The sequence below is a fragment of the Prosopis cineraria genome, unplaced genomic scaffold, assembly GCF_029017545.1.
Source record: "Prosopis cineraria cultivar Desert tree isolate PC_DT_omini unplaced genomic scaffold, ASM2901754v1 PC2, whole genome shotgun sequence".
NCBI classification, from domain to species: Eukaryota; Viridiplantae; Streptophyta; class Magnoliopsida; order Fabales; family Fabaceae; genus Prosopis; species Prosopis cineraria.
Window position 1 is genome coordinate 12689866 of NW_026555333.1, and position 21012 is coordinate 12710877.

The 21012-nt window shown below is 33.7% G+C and overlaps 2 protein-coding genes across 2 annotated transcripts; one reads left to right on the forward strand and one right to left on the reverse strand.

Moving 5' to 3' along the window:
- Window positions 1–4354: 4354 nt before the first annotated feature.
- Window positions 4355–5843, reverse strand: LOC129303497 (RING-H2 finger protein ATL74-like). Its single transcript, XM_054942856.1, has one exon. It carries the CDS (start codon window positions 5154–5156, stop codon window positions 4650–4652), a length of 507 nt encoding a protein of 168 aa, XP_054798831.1. The 5' UTR covers window positions 5157–5843; the 3' UTR covers window positions 4355–4649.
- Window positions 5844–14110: 8267 nt separating this feature from the next.
- Window positions 14111–18137, forward strand: LOC129301776 (bZIP transcription factor 18-like). The gene is made up of 4 exons (XM_054940370.1): window positions 14111–14727; window positions 15092–15224; window positions 15918–16002; window positions 17510–18137. The coding sequence occupies exons 1-4, from the start codon at window positions 14300–14302 to the stop codon at window positions 17893–17895; spliced, it is 1032 nt and encodes a 343-aa protein (XP_054796345.1). The 5' UTR covers window positions 14111–14299; the 3' UTR covers window positions 17896–18137.
- Window positions 18138–21012: the final 2875 nt, after the last annotated feature.

The window sequence follows — 21012 nt, forward strand, 5'->3', positions numbered from 1 at the left end:
CTTGCGGGGAGACCGGGCTTAAAGCGAAAGTGGAAGTCAAGGACAAGGAGATCTCCAAGTTGACTGCAAGATCAAGAGAGAGAGCCATGAGGAGAGGGTCAAGGGATTTCTAATTTGGTTATGGGTTTGTAACGTGGCGACTAGAGAATAGGAGGAATAGGAGATAGGGTTTGTGATGTGAAGATCGGACGACTAATGGCTCACAACCATGGGCTTATAACGAATGACTTTCAACCTTCATCTTTTTAGGAGTTCAAGTAAAATTGATTTGGGATCCATTTAGTTAGAGGGGAGAAAAGAGAAAGAGGATTTTACTCTTCTTTCCTTACTTGATTAGAAAAAGTGTAAGGAAGAAAAAATTTTAAGAAATTTTTCTTCTTTTCTCCTCCCCTTCAAATTGGAGGGACTGGGAGGGGAGGGGCATATTTTTTATATAATGATTAATATATCTCTTCTTTTAATTATTACTTTTTTTTATCTTTTTTAAACAAGTTCAACAATAATATATTTTTAATAATACATTTAATAATGATAATTACTTTTTTTATTTATAATTAGATGTTAGAAACATTCATAACTATATTATACTAAAAAATTTAATAATATAAAGATAAAGTTATATATACACTTATTTTTCCCTCACTTCTCTCTTGAATCAAACATACTCTCAATTAGTGAGGGAGGCATAAGCGTGAGGATTGGATTGAGGTGTCACTGACTTTTGACTTTGAGCCTCTCTAGAGGTTGGGAAGAAAAAAAATTAAGTAGGCTAACCTTATAATGGGCAGACCTGCATTTTTTAAAAAACACCTATTTTCTCCCAATACAACCAATCACCATGTAAGGGTTTCAACTCATTTTATTGGCTCTATTTTATAAGTAGATTAAACTATACTCACAAATGAAATCGTTGAAAGTGTGTATATATACACTCCCTTTTTAATCTTATTTATAAATCATGTCACTAATTTTTTATTATAATTTTTTCCTTTCACAATTCATTAAATATTAATAAGAGAAAGCATGTTACTCATTTAATAGGAATGAAATTAAAAATTTATTAAAATTTCAAATTAATTTAACAAGTTTTAAAGTTTTTCTTTATATTGATAAAATGCATTAAAAGTAATTTATAAAAAAATCATTATAAATTAAGGATATATTATAAATAGAGATGAGTCACGGGGAATATTCGAGGGATAAGTTCTTATAGTTACAGTACTTGTGTATACATTGATAAGTAAGCTGGGGACAATTGTAGAGTCAAAGAAGAAAACACAAACACGCAAACATGTGATTAACGTTTTTGCCACTCCATATAATGACATGAAAGAGAGAGGAAGATAGATTGTTCGCTGTCCGAATATCGAAATTCAACGAAGCTTCTCTAAAGCAACTATCCACCCATTGCTCCCTTCGGTTTTTTTATTGGGGGCCGGGGGAGGGGGGGAAGGTAAATATATGCCGTAATTTTTTTTTTGGCTCCTGACATTTCCCTCTCTTTTTATTTTCGTCCCTTTCAAATGAAGCCTTGACTTTTAAGTCATATTATTTTTGGGCCTCTGAGCCCGAAACATATTTCGGGCTGAACCATGAACTAGTCTCTCATAGCTCCTGGGCTCAATATTAAAGCCCAATCCCAAAATTAGACTGGACCTAATATCTGGCCAGTGTAGAGACTAAAAGATGTAATAAGTGGGCGAAAGTCCATCATCAATCCTTCCTTGAATGGATCCTTTTTTTTTTTTTTCAGTTGATAAAAGGGCAAGCAAAGCTTGAAAAGTACTCTTTCACATCACATTTATAAGGCATATTTTATAAAATTTATTTAATTTTATTTATAAGTCATAATGTGACTTTTTATATAACATTTAAAAAGTATATTTAAAATTACTCTCCATAAGAGAAAAAATAACAATACATCACTTTTAAAATTTGTTGTATAGGGGTATATTTGAAATTTTATACACTTTCATTTCTTTTTTTTTTTGCATTTGTATTGATGAAAATAGTAGAAATAACTTATAAAAAAGGCTAAGGAGTAATACTACATAGTAATGAAGTCAAGTTAGCCTTGAATGGATTTTTAGAATTATATCTTCCCCATAAAAATTTGAGGAATTTTTTTGTTAATTTATATTATCATTTTTTTTCAATATAAATATATGATCTTTACAATTCAAATATTAGACGGCCGTGTCTTTCATTTTCCTAACATATACATGTATTTACCGAACAATGTGACAATAAGCACATAAATATTCATGTCTAATTTTAATAATCATTTTTTAAAACAAATCTCCATTCTTACTTTAAGGTATGTTTGATTCAAGAGAAGAGGAGGGATAGGGAGGTGAGGGGAGAGGAGGGAAGGGTGGGGGAGGCGAAGGAGGAGGAGGAGGGGAGGGGAGGGGAGGAGAGCTCCCCCCCAATTTGGAGGGAAGGTCCCTCCCCTCCCTTCCAACCAAACACACCCTTACTTATTTAGAATTGGTAACAAGATAAAAAATTAATAATTCAGATCCCATGTCAAGAAAAAAGCAGCAACAACCAGCATGGAATATGGATTATCTTGAATGGAATTGTGTTTTGTGTGGCACACATATTTGCGTTAGGGTGAAAAAGAGAAAATATTTTAATCCGAATGTCTTGCTTTCACTGTGAAAGTTCATATCTTTGGAATATTTTTTGGGGGTGAAATGATAACTTGGATCTTGAATCTGCCAGTTTGATGCTGTACGAAAATAGGGGAAGAGCATATATGAACAGTGAATAAATCCTTAACCCGAGAAAAGGGGGAAAAAGATCTGAGGGAGAATGAGAGTAAATTTAACATGGGAACCCATGAAAGAAGTAGAGAGGTGGCGATGACAAGTGGCCCAATGATGAGTGGATTCCTTTCACATAACGTCTCTTTCAATTTGAATCCCAAATTCTCATTACTTGGACGAAATTCACAGGTAGTGCTGCAATGAATTACTTTTCTCTGTTTTCAAACTGTGGGCCTCCTAAGTCCGCACAAAACCATCAAGCAAACACTATAGTTTGAGATTCCATTCTCTGAGCACACCACAACGCAATCTCAAATCATGATTCCTTTGTGTTATACCATGCTGTTGTACACAATTTGCACATCAAATCAAACTGTGAAAGGAGAAGAAAAAACAGTAGAGCAAGTAAATTTGTCTTCCTTTGGCTAATGAGCTAAGTAACTTCCCCCCTCTGCGTGTGTGTGTGTGTGTGTGTGTTTCCTCACCATTTCTGTAACTAATAATGTCCGCTCATAGTTGTTCTCTTTCTAAATTTGTGCCTGCAAATTCCTCCTCACATTTGAATCCCACTCATCTAGTTGAACTTATCATTAATCCTCGTTGGAGACCACTCAGCATGAGCAAGAGTTTAAAAGATTGAGACTTTTTGGATTTTCAGTGCTAGTAATGGTGCCATCGTGACAACATTTTTGAGTGTCACCTGAGTCTGTCATGAAATAGCAATGTGATAAGAAGGATTTGGAGTATCAAATATGCCTAGATAAGTGAAGAAGAAAAGAATAAAAAGATATCTGCTCTTTATGCCTTGTGATCTACTTTGTAGGAATCTCATGTTTTGGGCTTTCGTAAGTTTGGAATGCAAATCAAACTGGAACTTTGGAAGCGAAAACCACTGTTATGAGCACTTTGTTACCAATCACTTTGAATGAAAACGGACTAGGGTGTGAGAAATGCTTTACACGTGAAAAGGATAACAATGGTTTTAAGGTTTTTGTTGTTTTTGTCTTTTGTATATAAATTGACTAGCTCCTTTTAGTGATTGTTGCAAATTGGAATTTCTTACTCTATGCATTTGTTATGTATTTGTTTTGACATGGTTTGCTCCTTAAGGCTAGTTTTATTTTGCATACTAAATTTCCATGTGATGAAGCATCCTCTACCCATAGTGAAAAAGCCAGGTTGATGTCTGCTTTGACATGCAGAGCAAATAAAATTATCTTTCAAGAGGAATCAATCTGATAGACTTCTAACACAGATTGTTCAGTCACTTGCTATACTTATTGACACTGATATAATATATCAACTTGTCCACTAACAACCACTTGTACCCAAATAAGATGATAAGAAAGGTCCATGGAAGTTAATTAGGATTTACAACGAGAACAATCTAAAGTGAGGTAAATGAAAGATCGAAGTGCTGTCTGTGGACATTCTTTTTTCTATTTTACCAATGAGAAAGTAAAAGTTCAACAAAGCATCCGTTTATATGCACTTTTTCCATTCTTCTTGGTGGGGGGTGGGGAAAGTCAAGCTACTAGTAGGGTATCATTTGGCCTTCAATCAATTTGAAAGAAACAAACATGCAAGATTCAGTACCATCTGCTTTAGAACAGAGAACATTTACAAGCACTGAATGGGAAAGGACACTCAGGAATAATTATCAGGAAATTTTAATCTGCATTACTGATGTTTACCTAGCAGATATCTCCATACAAATCACAATAACTGCGCTGCAAATCCCCAAAACAAAAAGAAAATCCCAAGATAGAAAGCTATAAACAACATATTCTCTGTTTCTCCATCTTTTTTTCTGTGGTAGAGATCTTGATGAGTTGATGGTGGAGGGTTAAGATTTGCAAACCTCATCCACAGCCACAACTATACATCTCCAGAACCAGAAGTGTTTGCACAGTGTTGTTCAACCAAAGACTGTCTGCAAGTAGGGCAAGAAGAATGTGAGAGAAGCCATGTGTCTATACACCTCACATGGAATCCATGGTTGCACTTAGGAAGAACCCTCACTTTCTCCCCATCCACAAACTCTCCTAGGCAAATTGGACACTCAGTGGCTCCAATATCAGTAGCACCTGATGAACCATATACAACTATAGGGATCTGACACAACACACTCTTCTTCAACCCTTTTGCTGCTACACGAGCTGCCGCTTCATCTGGTGTCTCAAAAGCAAACCTGCTGCTGCATCTCAAAGCACATCTTACAATTGAGTTTAGCCCTAAAGCACATATTAGTGCACAGAGCAAGGCTGCTAGTATAATCACCATGTTTGTGTCGAAATTGGCATCACTAGTGTTAAAACCCCCTGTCCTGTTGCCATGACCTGATAGACTTGATGTTGAATCTGTGCTTAGCAGTAGGCGAGCCATTTATCAGATCTTTTCTTGTGTTGCCAAATGATTCCGATCAAGCAGCTCAAAATTCTCGTACCCTTTTGATGTCAGTTGAGTTATCTGAGCAAATAGCCTTGAAAATCATCTCACGCTTGTTTAGCAGTAGCTGGCTTGTTGCTTTATCTCTTCTGATGATGCAGCAAAAAGCTATTGTCTTTAATTTGATGAAATATAAACAACGGGCAGAAGAGACTTGCAATTCAAAGAAGCATATCTTCTATCATAAGGACAGGAAGTGGTGAATAGTATCTTAGCCTCTCCACTCTATTCCAATCAAACCCTCGAAGGATCTGAAAATTCTAAGGTACAAGGCTATGGCAATTCTTCTGAAGGTTAAAGTAGAGAGAGATGGAGGGAGGGAGAGTAGAATTTTCTATGCAGAAGAAAGATGGGGGAGAAGGTAAGGTATATATGGCTTTTATTATTTTCTCTGTAGAGATTGGAGGCAGTGACTGTGTTCAGGTGCTATGTAATGTTTGGAGGTTGCAGAGGCAACTTGGGACACAGATGATATGCGAGCAAAAGAAAACAAGACAGGTAGCTTGTTTGTTGCTTTGTTCAATTTTCATTTTTGGTGTGAGATATGACATGCAGAGACATAAATCAAGGAATCAATAGGAGGCAGAAGCAAATAAAAGAAAATAAAAAAAGGGCGGTTTTGGGAATTTTGATTATGGTACCTGATCCCACCTAATCTCACAATTAGCTTATTTAAAGGAGTACTTATTCTGAGCACCAAATCCTTCCCCCACTCAACAATTAATTTAAGGTTCAAGCAATCTCAGCTTCTTCTTATTTTTCTTCTCATCCAACGACCATTATTTGATTGCAATATTTTCTGCATGGAAACTGAAATCATTCATTCCAAAAGAAAATTACATGGGACCATCAGAGGCTCCTATCCTCCTAATCTGATTGCAACATTAAAATGCTCCTACCAAAGCTGATTTTTTTTAAGATAAACCCCATTTTGATTAGTGCCATATCAATCCAGAGACTTGAAAGTTACAAGTCAGCATGATAAGACCCACTTGCTGCCTTTTCTGTGTAAACAGCAATCACAATACAGTAGAGCCTAGATATTTCTGGGAGCCATTTCCTTGTCATAACACTGATTCAAAGAAGAAAAAAAATAATTGAAGGTGGATAAATTGTGGGCGAACCTTGCTAATCTGAGGCGTTGAGGACTCGATGATGATTGAGTGTAGAGAACTCTTTTGTCGCCATGCAAACGAGTGTTTGAAAATATCACGAAAATCCAATGAGGGTTTTTTTTTTTTGGGGGGGGGGGGGTGTTTGTTGTTTTCAGGGACAGTGACGTCCATATCTTGTTAAGGAAGATGTGTATTGTATGTATGGTATAGGGATGAAGGCTAGTGAGTGTGACACTGTGTGGCGTGTGAGGACGTTAAAGTGTGCAGCCGCACGTTGGGGGTCATGTGGCCATGTACCCTTTGCAGGACAGTGAAGGCCTTACATGAAAGCGGAAACACATCCCCTTCTAAAATTGTTCTTTCATTTCATATTTCATAGCTGATATCTTAAATATATGACCCAGTAACCATTCAACGGCTGTACTGGGTTACATGTTGCTTCACTTTCCCGCTCATGCTAAATAAAATTTCAAGTGAATTGGGTTTTGGTCTAAATCTGCTAGAAGGTACCTACTTTTACACCTACCATTGGAGGATTTTGTACTTGCAGCAAAATTGTAATTCAACTCAAATGAGTTGCATCTTTATTAATTGAATTAATTTTTATTTATAGATTCTTTTCTTCTCAATGCCTAAGAATTCAAGTTAATTATAAGTTAGTATTGAGTCATATATCTAGAGGTGAGAATCAGCACGGGCCTGAGCCTAACTCAACCCTTGAGAGCTCATGTCCTAAAGTTCGGTTATTTAAAATTTAATCTAATTCTAAGGCTCAGCCTTTATTTAAAAGGCTTAGGACCAAGCTCTTAAACCCTCTTTCTAAAAAAAAGTCAAACATTTTAATTTAAATAAAATGTTTTAAAATTTAACATAAAACAAGTCAAAATCTCACATAAAATTCAACAAAAATTTATGTGTGTGTGTAGTCAGACTTGAAAGGCTGCCTAGACTCGAATCCTTTTTCACAGAACTTATTAAGGTTAGGCTCTCAGACCTGATTACTTTAAAAAAATTTAAACAAGACCTCCAAGTATGGCTCTCTAGGTCCGGTTTTTATTCCCAGTTCTACACATATATACATGAAAAAATATAGATCGCAACTTATATTCATGTTTCTATATGTAATATATTTTTTGACTTCAGATATCTATCTATATATGATTTAAAACTTATAGATAATTAAGCCTCTCCGTAAGAAATTCATTCCTTGTAAAATATTTTGAGTTGTGAATTATTTTTTTCATTATGATTTATGTTAAATGTTTTTCCAGTGATTTTGATGTTATTAAAAAGGATATTAGTTTTTAAATGAAAGATATTTTTAAAAGTCAGTGTGAATTAATTAAAAGTTAGTGTTAAATAAAGGGCATTTTTTAAAGACTATACTTCTTTTTGAAAAAACGAAGTGGGATGTCTAACAGTGTTAGTTCTTGCAATTTGCTTAAAAATTGGAGGGAGTGTATTATTCATGATTTAGAAACTGCGACTTGTTGTGAATGTTATATTACTTTGCAATGATTTGTTAGTTTGGGGTAAGGTACAACTAAAAAGGGCTTGAGAGGTCAATATGGAGAAGGCCACCTGAACTACTTTCTTAACCTCTTGCTTTCTCATGGTTACTTCGAATCAACATTTGGTTAATTAGGTGGGCAAGAAAAGTTGAGCAGTTATAAGCAACCAACATCAACCACATTAATTATTGTCCTTATTCATTTCATGCTGTAAACACCAACAAAAATTGACATCATTATATTGACAATGTTTAAAAATATCTTAACCTGAATTTAATGTAATGTAATTTAATTTAATTACTTTTTGCTTTGTGTCTGCAAGTCCCGAGCTCCTCCAGCACAAATTTTTATCACGGCCTTCCTTCTCCTATTCATTCATCACACGTGTTTTTTTAGGCCTTATGTTGTGTGTTCGGACTTGCTTTTAATTCTTTGCCTAAAGCAACACTAAAATGAATTCTCAGTATAATACTTCTAATTATTTTATAAAAAAATAAAAAAATATTTAAAAATAAAATGATGAGAAATTATTACTATTGTTAAGATTATCTTATAATTAAAATCAATATATTTTAAGCATCTGTATACTTCGTGCCTTTTATTTTATTTTTGTTTCTTTTTCAATAGCTTGTAATTATATACTTTATTTGTTAAAAAATGTAACCCAATTTTTAAGGAATGAGATGTTAAAAATTGTAAACCAATTTTAGTATTTTAAATTATAATTAATATATATTTTTTAAAGTGCTTACAATTAATAAATTACTTTATATTTATTTAAAGTGAAACATCATATTAAATAAAAGTAAATATGAAAGATGATATTAATTTAAAAATAATTAACTACTTTTATTGAAGGTGAGATTTAGCTAAAAATGATTTATATTTTTTAACAAAATGAGTATATAACATGAAATTTATAAGCCTATAAGTTAAGACAGTATTTAAGGTTTGCACAAAGCATGTGTTTATCATCAAATTTATATCATAATAAAAATAAGGTTAAGGGTTTAAACTGCAACTCCACCAAGCCAAAAGAGTTAAGGCCTCGTTTGGTATGATAGAAGAGTTTTTAATGGAATCGGAATCGGAATTGAAATTGGAATCGGAATCGGAATTGAATTGAGTTTTAAAAGTGTGTTTGGTATGAAGATGGAATCATGATATAATTTTAATAAGTATATGTATTTAAAATATAAAAAATCAAAATACCCTTTATTTTATTTTTTTAATGAAAAACTTAACAATAAAAAAAATAAAGAATGTACTTTTAAAGCTCAAAATACCTTTTATTTTATTTTTTTAATGACACATAAGCCAATTCCATGTTGAGTTAGTGGATTTCATGATGTCTACAATGGAATTGGATTCCATCAATTTTGATGGAATCAGATTCCTTCAAGAAAGCAATTCTGATATACCAAACAAGCCAACTTAAGAATTCCATGTTCAATTTCATTTCCCTTTTCACAATTCTGATGTACCAAACATGGCCTAAGATTGCTCCTAAAGTTAAGAAAATATCATTTGTATAAGTCAATTACTAAGATTTTTATTCCATCACCTTGTCGTCTATTCCATCAAATTTCACTATTAATGAACTCACATTTAAATTTTTTTAATATTTTTAGTGGGTTTCTCCATTTTTTTTATAGGGTTATAAATTTAAAATTCCTTTCAACCAAGCAAAAAGGATCAAAATTGCCCCTAAAGTCAAGAAAGAATTATTTATATCTTTTAACTTAAAAATTTTTTGATTTCATCACCATACCGTTTATTCTATCAAATTTCATCTTTAATGAGGCCCATATTTATTTTTTTAAATATTTTTAGTGAGTCTTATCATTTTTTTAATATTTTTAATAAATTTCTTCAAAGTTCAAAGCACACCTTTGAATGACTCTATTTAAATTTGTAAAAATTTAAATTTCACACTATGGCTCTCTGTTGGCTCCAAGAAAATTTTTTTTATCATAATTTCTAACCTTACCCTCAAATATGCCAATTCTAAATGGTATGAGAACTCCACAACAATTGCAAGAACATGTTTCTAGTGTGCTCTTCAGCTTCGCCAATCAAGATGATAACAATAATACAATCGACATGTAAGGTGCTTTACCATTGTGACTCCACTTGTTTCAATCCAAGAAGGAGCGGACAAGAGAGAGGGATGAAAGGGGGGAGAGAGAGAGGAGAGAGGGGTATTTTTAAAAATTATAAAAATATTAAAAAATGATGAAAAGGTAGTTGAATCGAAAATCTTAATGGTATTGAGATATAAATAACTTTTTTTTAACTTTAGAGGTAACCCTAATTCTTTTTACTTAGTTAATAGACATTATAAACCCTTAACCTAAAAAAAATGTAACAAAAAAATATTAAGTGGGTCTCATTATTATATTTTATTATCAAAAATATTTAAAAAAAATCATGTGGGTTTCACTAATGAATAATAAATGCTAGGAATATAGAGGAAGCAAAATTCTAATGTTGAGAGATAAACTGAACCTCAAATTAAATTTAAAATTATTTATAAACTTTTACATATAATTTAAAAATAAAATTAACCCTTAACCTATAAAAATAATATAAGCTGGTTTGGAGAGACAACCAAAGAGTCACGTCTTATTTGTTTCGTTCACTTGTTACAAGCTATCTAATCCCCCGAAAAGCAAGGCACCAAAAGATAAGAGAATAAAACAATCATGTTTATCGTTTTCACTTGTGACGCCGTCCCCACACATCCCACTCGTCTAGTTCCTCTCTACCATCTCCTCTCTTTCATATACATAGTTCCACCAACGTAACACTAATCTTATCAATGGAAAATTATTAATTAATAATCACTTCCTTGCTTTGTTTCTGGTGTGTATGTGTGCTTAATTGATGTGACAAATATGAACAGGCCTTGTTACAGAACGTGAAAAACACTATGCAAATAATTCCATACCCTAGCCCTTTGTACAACAAACTACATGGCAAGTGATAAAAGGAGTGGGGTACATTGAACTTACAACCCAGTTAAGGAGGAATTAAAAAAAACAAAACAAAACAAAACACACACACACGCACACGCACACGCACGCACAAAAGGAATATTAATATTTATAATTTAAAAAGAAAATGCTGGTAGCAAGGAGGTTAATGATGAAGCTGGATGGGGACACATGTTTTTCATGGAAGCATCGCTGTTTTATATTATTAATTGCAATAATGGGTCCCATAAATTACAGTTTGCGTACGTAATTTTGGTGTGCTGGCTCTTATCTTCATTCGTCGGTCAATGTTAATTAACTCTCACCATTATCGTGTGTTGACTGAACCGCTCGTTTGAATTTCGACCAAGACAAGTGGAGAGTTGAGACCACCATTTTGTAACTCGTTTATTCATTTATATATCTCCCACGCGCAAAATGGAGCCGTATGAAGGAAAAAAAAAAGACATAATATTTAAAAAAAGATCATTTTCTTTTTGGCCAATAGATCATTTTTTTTAAACCACTTAACTCTTGTATGTGAGTTATGTGACGTTTTTTTTTAAATAAACTGCGTGGATGCATTTTTCTAGTAAATGAGTACCTTTACTGTTGAGAATACCAACATTAATTTACCATAATGTGAGGAACTATGATATTGTTTGCTTTTTATATGACTATTTGACTATGTTAAATTTGAACATTGTCAGGTCTAGTTTGGGGCAACTTTTTGAAAAATAATTTTTTTTATTTGCATAAATTCAAACTCAAGACTTTATGTTTAAACAATCATAACCTATTTTATTTAGAACCAACACCTATTGTCACTACAATGTTTGTTTTGGACTCTCGAACCCTATTTGGTATGAGACATTTAGGGGTAAAGATTGGAACTGAGGTTGATAAATCTCATGTTAAAATGTTTGGTAGGATGGATTAGCTAAAATTTAGGATTGGTGAAGCCCACCTACATGGGATTGGTGAAACCTATTGGGGGCGGTGGTATTGAAATTTTATTTTTGGGATTGAAATTTTGCTGACCAAAATACCCTTTCAAGCCGGTCTTCTTGCTCAACTTCTCCCTCCTATGTCTCTCCCATCATTTTTCCCTCTGCCCTCTCACATCTTCGATCACCTTCTTCATCTTTGTAGTGGCAAAGCCGTTCGCCACCATTCTTCTCATAGTCACAGACAGAATCCTCTCTACCTATGAAGATGAGGGTGAGTTTGTATTTTGTAAATTGTCTTTCTGAGATTTGTTGATCTCCAAAATGAATCATCTTCCTCTCATCCTCCCCTTTCTTCCCTAACGTGCCTGACATCATTTGATAAGAAGAAGAGAGTGAGCGTGTAAGATGAAGAGGGAAGTTGTATATTTGGTTGGGTTTGATGGCAACGAAGAGGAAGAGATGTTTTAGGGTTTAATTTTTTTTATTAACCATAAGGGGTATTGTAGTCTTTTTATAATTTATATTTAATTATAAAATAAAATAAAGATAAATATTCTCGCAATTGTTACTCCATACCAAATGTGTTTTTAAAGTCCCAACCACAACCCTAATCTCAATTTCAATTCTAACTCCAACCCCACCAAATTCATGCATGCATACCAAACAAGCTTTGGTGTATCAATTGAGCAAGATTCAACTCTCAATGGGAGGAACAAGGTGTGGCCCAATATGTGGGAGACTATTGGGCCAACCATGGAAAAGGATCTTGGCAAAAGTCTTGGGCCAACCATGGAAAAGGATCTTGGCAACATGTCTTGTAAAAATTGGGCTTTTAGGTCATGTTGTACTTCAAAAACTTAATAGTTTCTTTTTGAAAAAATTAATTATTCAATCTTTATAGTTTTAACTTTATTGTAATTCAATTTTTAAATTTTAACTCATTGTAATTTAATCTTTATAATTTTAACTTAGTTATAACTCAGTTCTTGAATTTTATCTCTTACAAATTAATAATTATAAATTCAATCATTTAAATATTAATTCATATATTTTAAAAAATAAAATTATAAAGATTAAAAATATTTTAAACTTTTAATATTTATAATATTTATAAATATTAAAAGGTTTAGTAATTTAAAATATTAGTATTAAATTATAACATAATTTTAATCTTTATAATTTTATTTTGTAAGATATAGGGACTAATATTTAAATGATTAAAAATATAAAGATTGAATCACAGGAGTCAAAATTTAAGAATTAAATTATAATTGAGTTAAAATTATAAAATCGAATGATGAATTTTTTCTTTTTTTTTTATTGCTCACAAGTTTCCTTCTATTAAAAATGATCATGCTTGAGACACAATTGAATATTAGATGTGGGTGCTTCTTTTAGTTGAAATTTAGATCTTCTTTCAGTGATAAAAATAGTATACTAAATTGAAATAACTTCAAATTAATGATTAACGACATTTATTATTTCATATTTATAACTCAGTTAAAGATTTCCATACAACACTAGCATGACTGCACCTATGTTGCTTCATCAAGTATACATAAATTGGAAGAGTGCCCTAGGATAACTGGACAATCCACCGGGGTATTAAAAGTTAAAACAGACACGCTCACTCACTCTAACGAGAACATTGAGGATTAATGCCACAATGATGGGTTTGAGAAATTAATTAATTTTTGTCTACATTTAGATTGATATAAGAAAAATCTAAATTAAAGGTCAACGGGCACTTCTCCTTTTCATGAGCCAAGGTGCTTTCACCATTGCATGGAAGACTCCAGTATTCATGAATAGTTATCATAAAACATCAATATATAACAATATGCATGGTTAAAATATTCTTTCATAATGGCACCGCATCTTCTAAAAATTTTAATCGGTCAAAAATATATACAGTTAGGCAATTTATATAATTATTTTTTAACTATACTTTCATTTTATTTATTATTATCTTAAGGTGATGTGTTAGAATTTTAATTGTTATTATCAATGCTATAATTCGAAATATGTTAATTTTTTTAAGAAATTAAACTTTCAACTAATTTTTTTAAATAATAAATTAGGGCATATATATCTTTCTACGTTTAGGTTTTTCTTAAAAAAAAAAAAATACTTAGGTCACACGACTCACCAAAACCGATATAACTCAAGAAGCATTTACAAATTTACAAATATACTTATTGTCGGTTCATGATCATCGAGAGTTTTCCAAGCACAAAGTAAGCGTAACAGCACCTTGTCCCCGTGACATGCGGTTCGATTTGAGACCTAAATTCCAAAGGACGTCTCGAATAATAAATGAATAGAGTCCTGTCTGTCAATGGTTGGCAAACAAATAACGGAATAACCGGTCTCTTATGTAGAAAACGACGTCGTTCAATTTGACGGTAATCTGATCGGCATCTGTCCGGTCCCTGTGAAGAGTGGAGTTCCAGTGGGAGGAAGATGGGAATGTCGCACAGTGACCTGGCATGATTCACCTGACCAGCCCACCTTCTCCCTCCCTCGACGATGTCGTTTCCCGACCCTCCCCCGCTCTCCTCTCGAGGCCCCTCCCACCGCCGCGCCCAATCCGAGGGCCAATTCCGATTACCCGACGACTTCGATCTCGAGCCATCCCTCTTCGATGGCCCTTCCTTCGCTCTCGACCATCTGGGATCAGAGCACGACCTCTTATCCGCCTACATGCATCTTGACAAATCCGGATCGCAGCTTCACTCTCCATCATCCGACCCCAAACCCGGAACCTCCGAGACTCCTCATGCCAATGATGGACCCGTTGGGACTAGCGGCGACGGTGACGAGCCCCCCAGACCTCGCCATCGGCACAGCAATTCAGCCGATGGGACTTTCGTGCTCGAGGCCATTGAGGCTAAGAAGGCAATGGCTCCTGATAAGCTTGCCGAATTGTGGGTTGTTGATCCTAAGCGAGCAAAGAGGTATCATTTACCGTCTTTATTATGCTTAGTCTTCTCGTTGAGGGGGGCTTTAGATTTTCTTCATTTTGTAACTTAAGAACGGGATTTGGCTTTTCGATGAGAGTGTGAGCGGGACGGATTTAATATTTGTTTCCAAGAAGAAAATGTGGAATCTGATTTGCCCTCTTGGACTGCCCTGCACCATAATGTGGCCCCAAATATGTATTCCCTGGAGTAAACACATATTGGAATTTGTGGTATAATCTGCTAAGTTTATCGATTCATTATTAAGGTTTGAAACTTTTGAATTCTCTATTATCTAATTGCCACAGTGATTCATATTTGCGTTTCTTAAGGAGTTTCCGAAATTGTGCATCTGACACAGGATTCTGGCAAATCGCCATTCTGCCGCTCGTTCAAAAGAGAGGAAAGCGCGCTATGTGCTAGAACTTGAGAAAAAAATTCATATTCTTCAAACAGAAGCAACCACTCTTTCAGCTCAACTAAATCTCTTCCAGGTTCTTAAATCCATCCTGCTTTGTCGTCTAACCATCGCATTCACAGAATATCTGATTAGCTTCATCAGAACTGATACAATTACTTATAGGGACAGTGACACTCTTCTCAGCCATATCCATGCTCACATCTTAAGTTTGTGCTTATGTAATATTAAAATGTGATTGTGGATTATTATCATGATGGTGAACTGTTGGTTAAAAAAAAAAAAAAACATAATGGTGAATTATATGATTGGTTGTTGGCTGATTTGAAATTTGTCAACACACCTGTTAAGGAAATGTGTGACTTAATTCTTTCTTTTTTTATAAAAGTGATTCCTTAATTCTAGTTGGATAATTATTTGGACTTTATAGTTCATACTACTAGTTTTTAAACACAAATGGCAAATAACTGATAGTGAAGCATATCCAATCATGGGCTAAACATGAAGAAATTTTCTGTGTTTACTATTGATGACAGATTGGATATGCTTCATAGTTCATACCCCTTTAGTCAAGTTTCCATATGTCGTTGGTATTCTCCAGTTAGTATTATTTGTCATTTGTGTTTGCTTCTACTGGTCATTCTTCAGATGTTCATATTTTCTGACTTTTTATAGACTTTGTCAAAATGCTCATAAATGATGGCAGGCATGCTTTTATATTGTTCTAGTGCTATCCAAGGCAATTATTTGCAACTTATTGTATTTTCAGAGAGATACAACTGGTTTAACAAGTGAAAATACAGAGCTAAAGCTCCGATTACAAGCTATGGAGCAACAAGCTAAGTTACGTGATGGTATGTTTCAATGTTCGATCAATCTAGGATTTGAGTACTTGACACGTGAAATTTATTTGTGCAATCATCTTTTGGGAGTGGGGGATGGGGTTTAAATTCAGATTACCTGCAGCACTTTGGTCAAATGCTTGGGCTTTTGTTTTTTTTGTTTTTTTAATGGAAGGCCATGGATAAACCGTGCTAACCGACATGATGAGTTATATCAGCATACAAAAGATTTCTATAACCAAAAGACGCAGTGTCAAAAATAAGAACATTTAAATTATCGGTAAAAGTTTGGTGAGTCAACCAATCCGCATATTTGTTTGCTTCTCTGAAGATGTGATTAAAGGTAATAGGCTAGTCTCGCATAATGAGATCTCTAATTTTGTTGATATAGCAGAAAGTGGGTGATTAATAGAGAACTCATTGTAAATTAATGAGAGGGCTTTAGTAGAGTCAATGTAAACATTAACACTGTCAAACTTTTCAGCCCAACAAATGTCAAGCCCTTCCAAAATGCTCTTGAGTTCAGCTGCCGTACTTGAAAGGTATCCTAGATATTTAGAGAAGCCTTTAATCTAGTTGCCTTGTTTGTCCTAGATGAGACTACCACATGAGGTTGCACCGTGGATGTTGATGGAGCCATTTGTATCCAACCTAACTTATCTTTCCTTAGGAAGAGCCATTTAGCTTTAGTACTATCGTTCTTTTGAGTGAAAAGGCCAATTTTAGATTAGAGATATTGATCAATGAGAATATCATGGATACTAAAACTATTCATTTTATACACCTTTTGGGCTCTACTATGTTATCAGATATTCATTTCGGTCCAATTTTTAACAGAAGTAGCATAATGGAACAGGTTACCAAAGAAGACCTCTTCATTCTCTGCTGGATTCTTTCCTAGATAAATCGCTAATTATCCACAGTACTACTTCGAAGTCCCATTCTACCTTGATATCCTTTTTCCTTGCGATGTTTCTCATTTTCTGGCTACAACACATTTGGAGTAGTCCGGTAGGGAATGCAATGAATATCGAGGGTTCAGAGTGTCGCTTTTAAATGGGGTAGAAAAGTTAAATCAGGCCAAATCATAATTCACAAGGAAGTAATCTGAAATTTTCTTTTTTCCCCATTCTCTGATCTCTGTTTCAATTCTTACTTGCTATACAAGTTCTATCATTGACATTAATTCCACAGCAACTATACTAGTTTTTGTTTTGCCTAAGCATGAGCGGAAGAAAAATAATTTTTCATAAAGTTATTGGAAATTATTTTAAACTTTTGATGACTCAATACCATTGAGCCAAAGTTCATATGTACTTTCCATGCTTTCAAGTACTTCTAAGAGGTTGGCAGGAAAAAAAAAAGAATCTTCTTAAGAGGCGCTAGAATGTAGGTTCCCCTGGGTAATCAAAAACCCCACTGCTGAGTGCTGATATTTCTGTTGTCAGCTAACCTTTTGTCAGTGCTTGCTTACATGTAACTCTTGCGAGACTTCAAACCGTGGTTAATAATTTTGCAGCTCTGAATGAAGCATTGAAGAAAGAGGTTGATAGGCTTAAGGTTGCTACTGGAGAGACAGTTACTTCAACCTTAACCCAAACGTATAATGTGCAAGGGCATCAAATTCCATACTCTCTAGGTTCTTTCTTCTTACATCAGCCACAGTGTGGACCAGTTGGTGAACCTCAGATCATGCAAATGCAGCAGTTACATGCACTCTCATATAATATGCCAAATCCTCATCAGCCTCTGCTTGCCGTAGCCAACCCGCATGACTTATCGGAGATGTTGCCTCAGGAATCTATTGGCCAATTCCAGGGGCTTGAGATAAGCACCGGGGGCGCTCCCCTTCTGATGCCTGATAGTCCCTCTGGTTCTGTGAAACAAACCAGCAGTGCATTTTAATGCAAATTTGATTAACCACCTTGTCACCGCCCAGTTTATTGAATTGTTCGTAGGCTGACATAATTGAGACGCGAAGGTTTTCTTCTCTGTGTTTAGTTCTTCATTTGATCAAATTTCACATTTTTGGCGGCTCATTCAGGGTTCCGGAGCACTTCCTTTTAAAATTTTGTTAGATTTGTCTGAATTCTGAATTCAGATGCTGTTTGGGGTTCCTTTTATCTATGAGACACGTTTTACAGTTCTATCCTTTCTCCCACTGTTATTTTTTCGCGGAGGGAACATGTACTTCTTCCTTTTATTTTTTTTTTGTTTGGGTCTGCGTATAAATACTTAATTGACCCTTACATTCAACGAGGTATTGTCTCTTAGTCTGGGCGTGCATGTGTTTGCATGACCAAGCAGGTGTTTGTGTCCGCTCTAGCTTTCTACCATTGCTGAACAAAGAACCTGTTCCTCGTTACTATTAAACGGTAAAGTTCAAACACTGGGACGTGGGTTGTTACGAATGGACAGGGACCACTATGTTTTATTCTTGTCTATTCCAAAATCCAAATTAGGTTCGTTTGGTTAATACCTACTCGCAGTTTTGGAGTGGACACTGTACGTATTAGAGTTGATAATTTGAACTAATTCCAAACTTGTTCGAAAAAAAAAAAGTTTAGAGCCAAATTTAAGAAAAAGATAAAATTTTAATGTTTGGGTCAGTCCAAATAAGTTTAAAAAATTTTGAACAAAGCCCGGTTGAGTTCAAGCTTGATCCAAATAAACATATATTTAAAAATATATATAATATATAATAAATAATAATTAATTCTTTAATTTTTAAGTCATTTTGTTACTACCATATGTTTGAGCCTTTTACATAATTTAAGCATCCAAACAATATTTTTTATTTTTTATAAAATAAAATAATTAATTTTAAAGTAAAAAATTATTTAAAAATAATTTTAAAATTAAAATTTAGGTATTTGGATCACTTGAAACCTGAAAAAGTTCAAGCATTCAAGCTGTGCTTGACTGTTCGGATTTTTTAAAAAGTTGGGTATACTTGGGTTCGAGCCGAGCCAAACATGCCCCAATTTCCACCTCGGGCATAGTGTAGCTATGGGCACAACGTATTTGCAGCCCTTATCTCTCTACTGTATGTGCGGTCCTGGCGGTGGCAGTGGCAGGACTCTTTTTCCCCACTCCCTGAGGTTACTTTTTTAGTTTGGGCCCATGCAGTTACGCATTTTAACTGTAAGTACGCATCAAATATTGTAATTGTGAGGTGAAAATTTTAATTATACAATTTCAATTTTTAACAGTTGAAAATGTCCATCATATACCTAATTATCTGGTCGTTTGTATTCAGCGGGAAGTGAAAGGTAGGCACTGAAGCAATTATTAGGGAAAAGGAAAATGATATTTAAGATTCTGCAAGGGATATTAATTGAAATTTACAGACCTTTAATTTTGAAAGACTCACATCTAATAATCACTCAAATAAATTATTTATAAATAATTATCAATATAAAATAAATTATTATAAAAATAAAAATGTGGACTTTTTTTTTAAATAAAACTTGTTATTAGTTTTTATTTTCGACTAATTTATTTAAGTGGTCCTTACATATAATTTTCCTTTTAATCTTTGATATCAATAGAACATACGTAATTAATGGATTGACGTATTTTTTAAAAGTCATGAAAGAGAACTTAAAATAATTATTTGTGCTTTTTAAAAATGTTATTAATACTTTTTAAATTATAAATTTAAATATTACTATAATTTCTGAAAGATTAAGTTGTGAAATTGTTTTAGCTAGTTAACATTTTGTAAGAGTTCAACAATAGTTTTGAATTTTCATAAAAAAAATTAATTTTAATGTATTTAAATGCTTTTAAAAATTGTATATGTAGTAATTTAATTGAGAGATATCCATCCTTTATCTTTAATATTCAAAAGAGCCTAATTCTTATATTTACCAAAATAAAAATATAATTTTTCTCGGATCTTATCTTCCTTGCTCCTCTCCCTTCACTATTAAAAGTTGAGTGTGATGTGTAGGTGTGTTTTTTATGTGTTTTAATTAACATACATCCTTTAAGATCGAAATCTAAATATTAAAATGTCCGATCTAACAATAATTTCTACTGTTGGCAGATATATCAAAAGCCGAAAAGGGCACAAGCGGAATTTAAATTCAACATCTGAGACGACTCTTACACGTCTCAATCAATTCTTGAAATGTTTGTTATGTTAAAAATTTAAATGTTTGTAATCTGTATTATTCATGTCTTTTTATTTTAGTTAGCACTGATATTTTCCTTGTAGCTTTTTTGGTTTGGCGAGCTGCCCCAAGTATTGAATGAGATTATGAGATGTTCAAATCGGTCTGAATGTATCCCTGTCGTGTCAAATTGTATTCACAATTAATGCTGCTTCGTCTTTCGTCTTCTGGAAAAGATAATAAAAGCAAAAAAAAAAAAAAGATAAAAGAACTCATGTCCACATATCATGGCCACACATTGTTTTTAACCTGTTATTACTCAAGCAGCTCCCAAATCCACCAATATCACAAGTTTGAAGATCCAAGAGGGGACACTCTGATTAACCCCAACCCGACATATCACTTCAACATAAAACAGTGGGCCAACTCAGATCCTCCAATACCACCCCAAAAAAAATTAAAAGTTAATGCGTTTGGATAACTTCAGTTGAGTTCTCAGCCCAATACTATTAATTCAAATTATGAGCTCTCACGCCATGCTAGCCGCTACATTAAGCAGGACGACATTGCTTTGAATTAGCCCACAATGTTCAGTGGAGTTGTCAAGAATTTGACATATATAATTTAATATAGGCCGTGCGTTTAAATCAAACTCCCAATGTGAATTAGTGAGTGATGTGTAAGCATTTCTGCAGACATTATTTAAACTAATACTTCATTTGATTTTATTTATCAACATTTTTACTGAATTTAAATAAAAACTTAAATTTCATTAATTATGTTTAAAAATTCAATAAATTTTTAATTTTAACCCTGTTAAATATACATTCTTTAAAAATAAAATATCTATCATTTAATAAGGGTAAAAATATAAAGATGCATACAATAATCATTGAAATGCGCT